This window comes from Rhinatrema bivittatum, chromosome 1 (genome assembly GCF_901001135.1).
Source record: "Rhinatrema bivittatum chromosome 1, aRhiBiv1.1, whole genome shotgun sequence".
NCBI lineage: Eukaryota > Metazoa > Chordata > Amphibia > Gymnophiona > Rhinatrematidae > Rhinatrema > Rhinatrema bivittatum.
Window position 1 is genome coordinate 278,631,583 of NC_042615.1, and position 12,687 is coordinate 278,644,269.

The following is a 12,687-nucleotide window of genomic DNA, read 5'->3' on the forward strand; positions in this document are numbered from 1 at the left end:
GCTAAAATTCTGCCCAGGGTTCCACAGCATGTGTACTTTTATCCAACTTAGAAGGAGACATTCCCAGAGGCATATCTTTTTTGGTCAGGGTAAGAAAATAAGGAGAAATTTAGTCTTACTTGTTCATTTCTTTTCCTTGAATCCAGTCAATGAATTACATGGGTTTATACCACTTTGTCAGCGGATGGCATGCTTACTGTCGTGACTGTGTAGTCCAAGGGTTGCGATTCCGAAGCAGCTTTGTGGTCCGTAAATAGCTGGAAGCCAGGGCTATCAGGCTGGCCCTGTTATAGTTCCTGTTGCTCTTAATGAAGGGAACAGCAGTTTGAGTATTCCCAAACAACACAGCAGCAGCTTATGTCAACAGACAGAGAGGCACTCAAGAGCTGGTGGCTCGCCAGGAAAGCTTTCCATTTGTTTGGGTAGATCAGAATCTTCATCCAACTTTCTTAGCAGGATCACAGAAAGTGAGCACTCAGCCAGAAGGCCTGTCAAATGATAGTGGACATCACAGCAACTTGCAAGAACACTAGGTTTCTTCACCCACAGGAAAGAGTGGAGTTCCAGTGGAATAAACACTTTAATTCAGCTGTGGCCAAGCTTCTTTGTCTTTCTGCTTTGGCCTCTCATATGCTGGACACGAAAGAGAATAAAGGAACGAGACAGTAGTTATCCTGGTGGCTCTGAGACCTTGGCATCTCGATCTGCTGGCCAGCTTTCCTCTCGATTTTCTTACAAGGACTGTGGTGAGGGAAGATCTGGTTCCATTCTGTCTTACAGCTTGACCCTTGAAGGGTGTCACTTGTGCATGAAGGGCGGTCTTGCAGCAGTGATTTCCAGCTTATTGAAGTCTCCAACACATGTGTGGATATGGTGCCTTTTTGAAGTGTATTGCAAGGTCGGGTCTGTTGCCCTGGTGGGTAGACATTTCAACCATAGTGACCTTCTTGCGAGAGGACTAGAGATGAGTCTAGCCCTTAACTCCCTAAAATCTCTTGCTGTAGATATTGGATTCATGGGGCCTCACATACAGATGTGGCTCATTTTCTTTGTGAAGTTAAGGACATTTGTTCTTTCAAGGCTTTGGTTTTCCAGTAGAATCTTAGTTTGGTACTTAGTGCACCTTTTTTTGGAGCCTCGTAGGTATGTGGCCTTAAAGGATTTTTCTCTCAAGACAGTATATTTGGTGGCCAATTGTTCAGTCAAGTGGATGTCTGAATTGTAGACCTTATCTGCTTTCTGGTTTAGGATTAACCTACTACATTTATGTGGACGACAATCGTTTTTTTTTCTGTTCATACTGATCAGACAACTTTAGGATTATTTTCCCTTTACCTTTCTACAATAAAAGCTTGGTTATCTCTTTAAATTTAAAGAGAACAAATTATGTACCTTAGTTGGGAAACTGAAATCCCCTTTTCTTCACGCTTTAAATTTGCTGGCTATTCAGACACGAAATTTAGGGGTTATAATTGATTCCTGCTTTTCACTTAAGGCACGCACAAAATCAGAAAAGCATTCTGAAAGCATTCTGGAAGTTACAAATGCTATGTCATCTGAAACCATATTTAGATAGAGTAGATTTTGGACCATGGTCCAATCCTTGGTACTTACCAGCACTGATTATTGTAATTCCTTCTTTGGTCTTCCATTATAAACTATCAAAAGCTGTGCAAGTCATCCAGAACTCTGCAGAAAGAATACTAAGACCAACCTCTAAGTTTGACCATATAACTCCAGTTCTAAATTCTCTCCGTTGGTTACCCATTGAATTTAGAATACAGTTTAAAATATTAACAATAATACACAATGTACTAAATAATGATTTATCTTTCCAATATCATTTTGCTGTTAAAAAAATACACTGGCCAATCAGAAATCTTAGATCGGAGGGATAAAGTCTTCTTGATGTTCCAAGCCAAAAGGCCATCCATCTTTATCTTTGTGAGTCACAAGATTGCCTGCTCTCCGTAGCAGATGCATTGTTGTGGAACCAATTTCTTCCCCCGCCTCCTCCCCCCTTAGGAAGCAGGCGTGTCTTAAGATGTTTAAGAAACAATTTAAAACTCATCTATTTAAAATGGCCTTCTACTGAGCAATACAGATCCTTCCATCATTGAATACAATCTTTGTCCTGAAACTTGTAATTTTTTTTAGTTTTATTGTACTCTGTGTATTGTTCTATTTTATTGTATGTCAATAGCTTTGTTGCCACTTGTATTTTAAATTATGAGTGTACACTCGGAAGCCGCCTAGAATGTAGGATGGTGCGACATACAAATATTTAAAAATAAATAAATATCTTGCAAAGATCTTTTCCTTAGTTGCTCTGCAGTTAGGTCTCATTTTGCCCAGAGCTGTCCCTTCTTGCCAGAGGTTGTTTCACCTTGTCATTTAAATGAAATGATCTTGCTCCCAGCCTTTGCGAAGGAGGATTGCCCTGGGAAAGACCAGGTCTCTCCACTGCCTGGATGTTCTTTGGATTCTCCTTTAATATCTTAGGCTAAGTAACCCCTTTAGGAAATCCGATAGGCTGAGTGTCTTGTTCAGTAATGCGAGGGAGAGGCAGCTTCCAAAGCTGTGAAAAGGCCTTTTTTTTTTTTTTTTAACGTATTTGCTGGTTAACAAGGTTAACAAGTTCTGGAGTCACTTTGGGCTCATTTGTCGAATGCTTGTCCTCTTCGTGGGCAGAAGCATTTACTCAGTAAGGTATCTTCATTCCAAGTTGCATTTTATCCCTGTTTTATTGTAACTGCTACCTTATTCTATCACATGTTAATGTTTTTAAGTTATTAAGTATTTATTCTGTTGTCACACCTTGTTATTTGTAAACCGGCATGATGCGACTCCCATCGCGAATGCCGGTATATAAGAAATTTAAATAAATAAAATAAATAAATCTGCAAGGTGGCAACTTGGTCGTCTGCATTCCTTCACTATGCATTACAAACTGGATGTTCAGGCTAAGGCAGATACCGCCTTCGGGACAGGATTAACTCAAGGCAGCCCTGTCTTCTTCCCCCACCCACATTATATTGGGGTTTGGGTATGTCCCATGCACATAGATGAGGAAGGAGGGAGAAAGAGAAAATTTGGTTTCTTACCTGATAATTTTCTTTCCTTGAGTCCTTTGAAACCAGTCTAGTACAGATGGGTTTACTCCCCCTACCAGCACAAAAACTGTTTTGCTGACATCAATCTATATATAATCTATATAATGTACTATGGAGCCTGCAGCAGCTCAGTATTTTTGTATCAAAACAAGAACTGGTTAACCAAACCACCCCTCTATGAGCAGTGGGTTCACAAATGGACCTTGAACACTTGGTCAAGGGAAAAAAAAAAAAAAAGAACACGAATAACCAAAAAGATAGCACCAAATCAGAGATCAACAAGATATTCAGAAACAAGATTATCAGCTGGGAACCTGGACTGATCTTATAGAGCTCAAGGAAAGAAAAATTTCAAATACAAAACCAAATTTTCCCTTCCTTTAAAGTCAATTTTAAAAGCCCTGAACACACCAAAGCCGGGAGATACGTGCATCTCGAACCGGCGCATGCCCTGCGAATTTTAAAAAGCGCGCAAATACATGTGTTATCTCCCGGTACATGTACAAATCAAAAAGATTTTAAAAGGAGTGGGTGTGGTCTGGGTGGAGCATGGACAGACATAGGCGTTCCACATTTCAAGTTATCTTGAAATATGCATATAAGTATTTATGTGCAAATGCATGCATGTGTTGGAGGCCCCTCACCGCATATTTTTACTTCTGCTATGGATGGTGTGTAAGTATTAAAATATAAAAAACAAGGTGAGTCAGTGGGGTTTTTAACTTTTTAATGATTGGGTTTAAAAGGGTAAAGGGGAGGCTGGGGAGTTTAGGAAATCTGATCCATTAACTGGGAAAAAAGGGCTCTTGCGTCAGCACGCGTTGTTTTTAAAATCCCCCCACTTACGTGGTAGAGCCGGCATTTGCATGCACATGTGCGTCTATATAAAATTGTATGTACATATATGCCCATAGCTGATTTTATAACTTGCTCGCATATACGCACATATGTTATAAAATGGCAGTGTCACGAGCTAGCATAAGCGCGTACTTGTTCCATATATTGAGCAGGAAGAACATCCCGCTGAATATACCAGCCTAAAGTTATCCGGCTGCTTTTAGCTGGATATCTTGATTGTTGATTGGCCTACTGAATATGGACCTCAAAACTACTATAGACTGTAGCTTGCAAAGCCAGAGCCGCCATGTCAAAAGTACTGTTTGAGAACCACCTCAATTTTCCTATCCTGTGAGTCCTTCAGGAGAGCACTACTTTCCACAGGAATAGTAGTTTTCTTTGTCACAGCAAAAGCCAGGGTGTCCACAGCCCTGCCCACTCTCAACCCTGCCTGAGGTGCATCCCACTCTGCTTTAGTCAGCGCATACACCATCCTGTGAAAGGGAAAGGTCCCAGCTGGCCTCTAGAGAACCTCCTTCATCTGCATCCTCCATAGGAGCATCCTTAATGCCCAGCTCTGCCAAATGTAGGGGGACACTAGTAAATACTGAAGACCAATAACCAGTAAGAGAAAAATGTTTAGTCTTATTATAATGTATTTTGTAATAGGAGCAGTGCAGCTTATCAAATGTAAAGTAAACCCCAACTCAGAGCTCCCAAACCGTTTCAGTCAGTTAAATACATCACCTTCCCCAACTTACACCAATGGGTTAGCTTGTTTGCATAACATTTTCTAACTGGTTAATATTTTATGAATGTTTTGATTATTCAATAGTATTAAAATAGATACAATTACTTTAAATAAGAACCTGTTAATACAATATTATACAATGTAATCAAAAGGAAAACTGGTTCTTACCTGCTAATTTTCGTTCCTGTAGTACCACAGATCAGTCCAGACTGCTGGGATGTACCAGAGCTTCCCTACAGTGGGTGGGACCATGGGAGTTCCTATCAGAGCACACTTTCACCAAATCCACCAGGTTCTGGAACCTGGACATCCAAACGGTAATGCCTGGCAAAAGTGTGCAAAGACTTCCAAGTAGCCGCTCTACAGATTTGTTGGGGCGAGACTTGCTGGCATTCAGCCACTTGTGATTGGGTAGAGTGTGCCTGAAGACCGGACAGCACCGGACTGACCCTGAACAATGGATGCCGAGTTAATGGCCTCCTTCAACCACCACGCAATAGAGGCCTTGGAGGCTTTATGCACCCTCCTAGAGCCACTCCACAGCACGAAAAGATGATCTGACAAGCGGAAACTATTCACCTCTAAGTAACGCAAGAGAGCCCGCCTTACATATAACTTCCGCAACTCTTTTGACCGAGGTGTGGAAAGGTCCAAGTCTGGAAACGATGGCAGCTCCACCGACTGATTCAAATGAAAAGACGATACCACCTTAGGCAGAAGGGAACCGTTCAAGGACATTCCTGTATCAGTAATTCGCAAAAAGGGCTTCCTGCAGGATAAGGCCTTAAGCTCAGACATCTGCTTGGCAGAAGATATAGCCACCAGGAAGATCACCTTCAAAGTAAGATCCTTCAATGTCTCCTGCTTCAAGGGCTCAAACATAGCTTTCAGGACGACATTAAGGCTCCAGGAAGGACAAGGATTCCGAACCAGAGGAAGCAAATGTTTTGCTCCCCAGAGAAAACGTACTACATCTGGATGTGCCAATAAGGCCACTTCTTGCACTTTGCCAAGATAACAACCTAGGGCCGCCACTTGTACTCTCAGGGAATTAAAGGATAAACCCTTAACAAGGCCGTCCTGCAAAAAGGTTAAGACATGCCCCACAGAGCCCGGAGTAGGATCCACTTTGTGCTCGAGGCACCAAGACTCAAAAATGTCCCACACTCTGACATACGCCAAAGAAGTGACGGTCTTCCTGGACTGCAGCAGGGTAGTCATCACCACATTCGAATAACCCTTATTCTTCAAATGCTCCCTTTCAAAAGCCAAGCTGCCAGACAAAAGCGATCTGCCTGATCGAAACAAACGGGGCCTTGATGTAAGATTTGGCAGGTGCCCAAACCACAAGGGACCGTCCACCACTAGGTTGATCAGATCAGCGAACCACGGATGTCTCAGCCACTCTGGAGCCATGAGAACCACTTTGCCCGGATGGATTTCTATGTGGCACACGACCTTACCTATTAAGGGCCATGGTGGGAACACATACAGCAGACCATGCACCGGCCAGGGCAGAACTAGGGCATCCACTCCTCCTGTGCCCATCTCCCTCCATCTGCTGAAGAACAGAGGAGCAGCGGACCACCTGAGACAAATGAGGCAAAACGCTTCGTCCGACAGCTCCCACTCCCTGGGATCCAGCTCATGAAGGCTCAAAAAATCCGCCTGAGAATTGTCTGCGCCTGTGCTATGGGATGCTGCCAATCTCTCCAGATACAACTCGGCCCAAGTGACCAATTCCCGGGCTTCCTGGGCTACTGCTCGGCTCTTGGTCCCACCTTGATGATTAATGTAAGCCACCACCATTGTGTTGTGTGAAAACACTCTCACTGGCCTTCCCCTGACGAGGGGTAGAACAGCCTGGAGAGCCAGCTGTACCACTCTGCTCTCCTATCGGTTGATCGACAGTGAGGCCTCCTCCAGAGCCCACCAGCCCTGCACCGATCTCTCTTGACCGACCGCTCCCCAACCGGAGAGGCTGGCATCCGTGGTAACAATTGTCCACGATGGGATATCAGGGTCCACTCCCCTTTGCAACTTGTCCGGCTGAAGCCACCATTGCAGACTGGTCCTCGCCAACTCTGTGAAGAGAAGAGGCAGTTGAAAATGCTCAGACACTGGATACCAACGGGATTGTAGGCAAACTGTAGAGGCCTCATATGAGCAAATGCCCATGGTATCAACTCCAAGGTGGAAGCCATAGACCCGAGCATTTGCAAGTAGTCCCATTCCCGGGGCAACCTCTTGTCCAACAGCGACTGAACCTGAGCTTGCAACTTGATAATCCTCTCCTCGTTGAGGAAGACCTTCCCTATGCTCATGTCAAACTGCACCCCCCAGGAACTCAAATTTCTGGGAAGGAATCAAATGACTTCTGGCCAGGTTGACTATCCAACCTAATGTACTCAGGCGCTGGAAGACTCGATCCACCACCTCTTGACACGAGGATTCTGACTTTGCTCGAATCAGCCAGTTGTCCAAGCATGGGTGGACCAGGACCCCTTCCTTGCAGACAGCTGCCGCCACCATGACCATGACCTTGGTCCTGGGAGCAGTTGCCAATCCGAAGGGTAGGGCACAAAATTGGTAATGCTCTTCCAGAATCATGAAACTCGGATATTTCTGCTGATCACACTGTACATCCCTATGTGCAGATATGCTTCTGTCAGGTCCAAAGAGGCGAGATATTCTCCTCTGTGTACCGATGCAATGATGGACACAGAGTCTCCATATGGAAGCGGAGGATTTCAGAGTCTTGTTTACCTTCTTTAAATCCAGAATGGAATGGAAGGTACCTTCTTTTTTTGGTACCACGAAATAATGGAGTATCGACCCTGCCCTTGCTCTTCCGGAGGCACCGGCACGATGGCTCCCAGTTCTCTGAGGCGGAGGACAGTGTCCCGACCTGCCACCCTCTTCTGCTCATAAGAGCACGGGGAAACCAAAAAAACGATCTCTTAGAGGCCAAGCAAATTCTAAAGTGTAGCCTTTTTCTATGACACTGGTCTGACGTGATCTTGACCCACTCCTCAAAGAAAAGAGCCAACGGTCCCCTATCGCAGGCACAGAGGAGTGAGCTGGCCTCGCCGCATTGGGGAGATTTAACTCCGCCCTGCCCCTGGGAAGTGCCATCTCACCCAGGCTGGCGTCCATGAAAGGACTGGTTCCACGACTGCTGCCTGTTGGCACCTTGATGTGAAGAGGACCCTGAAGATCTGAAGGACCTGAATCGCCGATTTCCATGAGAGCGAGAGGGAAAGGCATTTCTAGCCTTCGGTTGGTCCTCTGGGAGTTTATGCACCTTATTCTCCCCAAGGGACTTAATCATCTCTTTTAAGTCCTTCCCGAAGAGCAACTTCCTTTTAAAGAGCAGTGAACCAAGCTGTGTCTTGGAGGAAATATCTGCCGCCCAATTCCTCAACCAGAGGAGTCTGCAAGCTGACACTGCCGCCACCATGGTCCTCGAAGAAGTATGGAAAAGGTCATAGAGCGCATCCGCACTATAGGCCACTACAGCTGAACGGACTCCGCAGGAGTTAAGGTCCTGTCCATCTGTAACTGCTGAACCCAGCGCAGACCTGCTCTCAACATAAAACTGCTACAAATAGCGCAGACACCTTCAAAATCTTTTTGAGTTGACCTTCCAGCTTCCTATCTTGAAGATCCTTGAGCGCTGCAGCGCCGGTTTTCTTAGTGACCACCGAAACTGAAGCATCCACCTTAGGAATCCTCAGGAGATCCAGCGCTTTCTCCAGTAGCAGATACAACTTGTACATGGCTCACGTGACCTTCAGCCCCGTGTCTGGTGTATCCCACTCCCAGAAAAGCAAGGCAGTCATAGACTGATGGAAAGGAAAAGCCCTGGTGGGATTCTGGAGCCCCATCATAACCGGGTCCACTGCTCCCAACTCCAAGCTCTCAGGAGGAGTGTCAATACCCAGCTCCTCCAAGACTGCAGGTATTAGTGGCTTAGCTCTTCCCTGCGGAACAGCTGGACCACCTTGGGATCATCTCCTTCGACTGTAGATGTCTGTGAGGAACCATGGACTGGGCCCTGAGGATCCAGCCAAGGGTCCGCCCCCTGAGGGCCCTACTCCTGGCAGATCATCCTGCTGCAAGCCCTCTGAAGAGGTGTCTGCAACCAGTGGGAGCGGGGAAGACCTCAGCCGCTGCTTGGCCTTTGGGTCCCTAGGCTAGACTGCAGACCCCGCAGGTTTAGCAGCCTTGCCCCGGTGCTTTGTCCTTTTCCCTTTTTCTTGGGAGTCTCTGACTCCATCTGCTGGAAGGGGGACATAACCCACGGTCTGGACTGATCCTGGTATGTACAGGGAATGCAAGATTTTGCACCTCCACCATCTGCTGGAGACAGAGAAATACTGGCAGACTGCAGGTGGCACCTCATGTTAAGTGGCAGAGTCAATCAAAATTTCTCTGTCTCTATATGCTGGATGGGAGGCAAAACCCAGCAGTCTGGACTGATCCGGGTACGTACAAGGAATGCAATTTATGTGAAACATTGTGATCTTCTGTTGGAACAACGGCATATAAAAAGCATAAATAAATAAAATAAAAAATATCATATACACAAACAGGACTGCATTCTTGTAAGTTGTATGATTTCTTGTAAGTTGAGCACAGAAAACAGAAATTAATGCTGACCTTTAACACTGCTTTAGCATTTCAATAGCTTTGGCTATTTCTAGAAATATGATCAGTTTACTCTCACTATGCTGTAATTAAGAACATAAGAACATAATTATGCTGTTATCTTCACTGCTTCTCAAAGCACCCTTACACATGTCCTGGGAACCTAGCACGTTCTTCCCTCCTGAAGCGATGAACAACTCTTGAATCATCACTGTCTGCTGGAGGAATCTCACCTTCCTCCAGCGGATCACCCTCAGAAGCACTTTCTGGAGTTTCCTGGCCCCCCAGGAGAATATCCCAGGATCTCGGTCCCCGAACCAGCAGAATCTGGCTCCTGATCTTCCACCAAATCCCTACCCCAAGTAGGGGGGAACTTTAGAGCTCAGCATCTCCCCCTCGAGAGGAACCCTTCTTCATGTAGAAGGCCTTGTGCATTAAAAGCACAAACTCCACTGAAAAAGAAGAATTAAAAGAAATCCAATTCATGGCTCCGAAATCAAAACAGACTTCCTCCTGACTCTCAAATGCCCGTTGCCTCCTCCAGAAAGAAAATTGGGGGATCAGAGAAGGCCTCTCCACAACTACTAATGGGAGAACAAAATAGCCAAGTAGATGCCAACATACCCCCTTACCCCAATAGTCCCACTCCAGGCCCAGAAGGGAAGAGCACCAAGTTCCACAGAGCCTCCAATGGAAAGAACTCTCACCAGAGACTTACCTGCTACCGCAGCAGGCTGGACATCAGATTCTACACAAATGCGGCGACTGCCCATTACTGCGGAGTTCCTGCACCAGCACAATGGTCCCCATGCTCTGTCACGGCTATGAGGCCCGACCAAGTTTACCTGCAATTGAGCACTCACCACTGCCAGAGGATGAATTAGCATCGAGAAATCCCTTGCTTACTTAAACTCTTTTTTTTGTTTTTTTTTTACTCCTCACGTCTCAGTCACACCCTGCCAGAAGGAAGGATGGGGGGGAGGAGGGATTAGGCAGGGAGAAGGAACCTGACTCCTGAAGGTATCGAGCCCCACCACCAGAAAGGACCAAGCAAAAAAAGGGACACCGACCTCCTTGCTTGCCCCACTCAACCAGGGAGTCAAAGAAGGCACCTCAGGCATCCCAAATATCTCCAAGGAGCTGCAGGCTTCACCCCTACCACCTGCTGCAGGCAGAGAATACTGAACTGCTGCAGGCTCCACAGTAAGTCAACAAAACAGCGGTTCCCTGCCTCCACCTGCTGGTAGGGAGAGTAAAATCCATCCGTGCTGGACTGGTCTGGTGGAACGATAAGGAATTTAGTCTTACCTGTCAGTTTCCTTTCCTTGAATCCTGCTAGACCAGTCCAAGACCTACCCGAGAAGTCAGTGGCTGCTGTCCGCTGGTTCTTACTCAAGTTTTGGTTCTCAGAAATCATAACCTTCCTCTCCCTTTTGGGAAGATGTCTAAGGCTTTTCCGAGTCTGTTTATTTTTATACCTCCTCTTCTAATCCTGGTGGAGTATTGAGAGGGGGTTTGCTTAGTCTCTCTCCTCCACTCAGTTTTGTTAATGTTTTTTTATGAGTTTAGATTGTACTTCATTGCTTCGCCATAAAGATACTGGCAGGTTGTCTGTGCTGCTCCAGTACTATTAATAGTGATGAAGTTGCAGGAAAAAGTTGTGTTTTCCCATCTCCATCTGCTGGCAGGGTGGTATAAGCCCACACATCTGGATTGGTCTGGCAGGATGCTAAAGAATGCACAGAGATAGCATTTTCAAATCTATGCATGTTATTTTCCATGAAAAAAGATCCACAGGAAAAAGCAGGTGCAAATGTTTGTGGTTACTCTGTACTGGGACAATTTTCAAAGTTGAAGTACTTGCACACTTTCCCCTTTGAAAACTGGTGAGAAGAGCACAGATAAAAAGTACCTGCAAATATTGCAGCAATATGGGCAGTTTAAAAATTGCCCCATTGCTCTATTACTTTGGCAACTCCTGAATCAGAAAGAATGAACTGCTGTTCAAGGTTGCAACAATAAAAGCAAAAACAAAAGCTAGAATGAAAAAGCATTACTCCAGGCAGATAACCTTAAGCAAACTGCACCCTTGGCCAACAAGAGATCAAGTTAATATCAGTGTTAAGTCGCACATTCCTTCTCAGAGGATACAGACTCCTACTTAAACTGCAGAGACCATGGAGGCTGCGTGACAAAGGAAGCCTTCTCTAAAGCAACAGCAAAATCTGGACGAGCAGGATCAGTGAAAGAGAGAGTCTCCTGCCTCACCTGGATGGGCAGGCATCTCTAAGCTGCTTAGTTATGACCCCATCCTCAAAGCAGAGGTCCACGAGTTTCTCCATAATGCTGTGCGCAAGTGGCACATCCAGACTGATATCGGGTAGCTCATCATATACACGCTGGAAACCCTGCAGAGGAGCAAAAAAGAAAGGTCAGCTTTGCTCTGACTCCATCTGCTGGAAGGGGGACATAACCACTGTCTGGACTGATCCGGGTACGAACAGGAAACACAGGATAAGGTTAGGGTCTGGACCAGTATACCTCCAAGAGGGGAACCTGACCTGTGCAGAGCACTAATTCTCTGCTGTGCTTCACACCACATATCGCTCCAGCAACAGACCCCACCCTGGCAGGACCAGTTTCATCACATCCTCGAGCAGCCGTGCTAACCATGATCTCCATGCCTCTAAAATAAACTTTATACAGCTGGACTAATCCATCTCTCCCCTCAAGGACCTCTCGCTGGTCTTCTATAGTTTCTTAACAATTCCAACCACGACAGGCAAATGAAAGCAGAAAACTGCACAGTTACTATTCTAAATTGCTTTCATGAAAAAATGTTTGGAAACAATTCAAACAATTATCTATGAACAGTATTCGATGGGAGGAAAAGACCCCAGAACCCTGTCTGCATTTGTTCAGTACAGGAACATATAAAGCAAACAGTCGGGTAATGCAATCACAGGTCTTGAAAAACCTCCAGTCAATTTCTTTTTATTATTATCAGAAATCTTTTTCTTTTTTTCTTCTTTGTTTCGCCCAACGGCTGTTTCATGATAAGTTTTGACAATAGCGGCACTGCCGTTGTAATGAAGGGCTGAACATTGCAGCTATTGTAAAACTTGTCTTGAAACAGCCATTCGGCGAAACGTTGGCTAACGTCGGCATTCAGGCTTTCAGTATTTTGGATCTATGAGGCATAATGATGAGAGAAGTTCTGTTCTATTTTATAATATACACAAAGAAAAAAAGAAAAAAAGGTTTCTGGTAATAATAAAAAGAAATTGACTGTTTGGAGGTTTTTCAAGACTTGTGATTGCATTACCCGACTGTTTG

The 12,687-nt window shown here is 45.3% G+C and overlaps 1 protein-coding gene across 4 annotated transcripts in view; it reads right to left on the reverse strand.

Annotated features, from left to right (window-relative positions):
• Positions 1 to 12,687, reverse strand: part of LOC115087901 (programmed cell death protein 4-like) — a 54,383-nt gene that overhangs the window by 9,276 nt on the left and 32,420 nt on the right. For all 4 annotated transcript variants that reach the window (XM_029595641.1, XM_029595635.1, XM_029595627.1 and 1 more), the window contains exon 10: positions 11,620 to 11,759. In XM_029595641.1, coding sequence (XP_029451501.1) covers positions 11,620 to 11,759 — 140 coding nt within the window. The remainder of the gene's footprint in view (positions 1 to 11,619; positions 11,760 to 12,687) is intronic.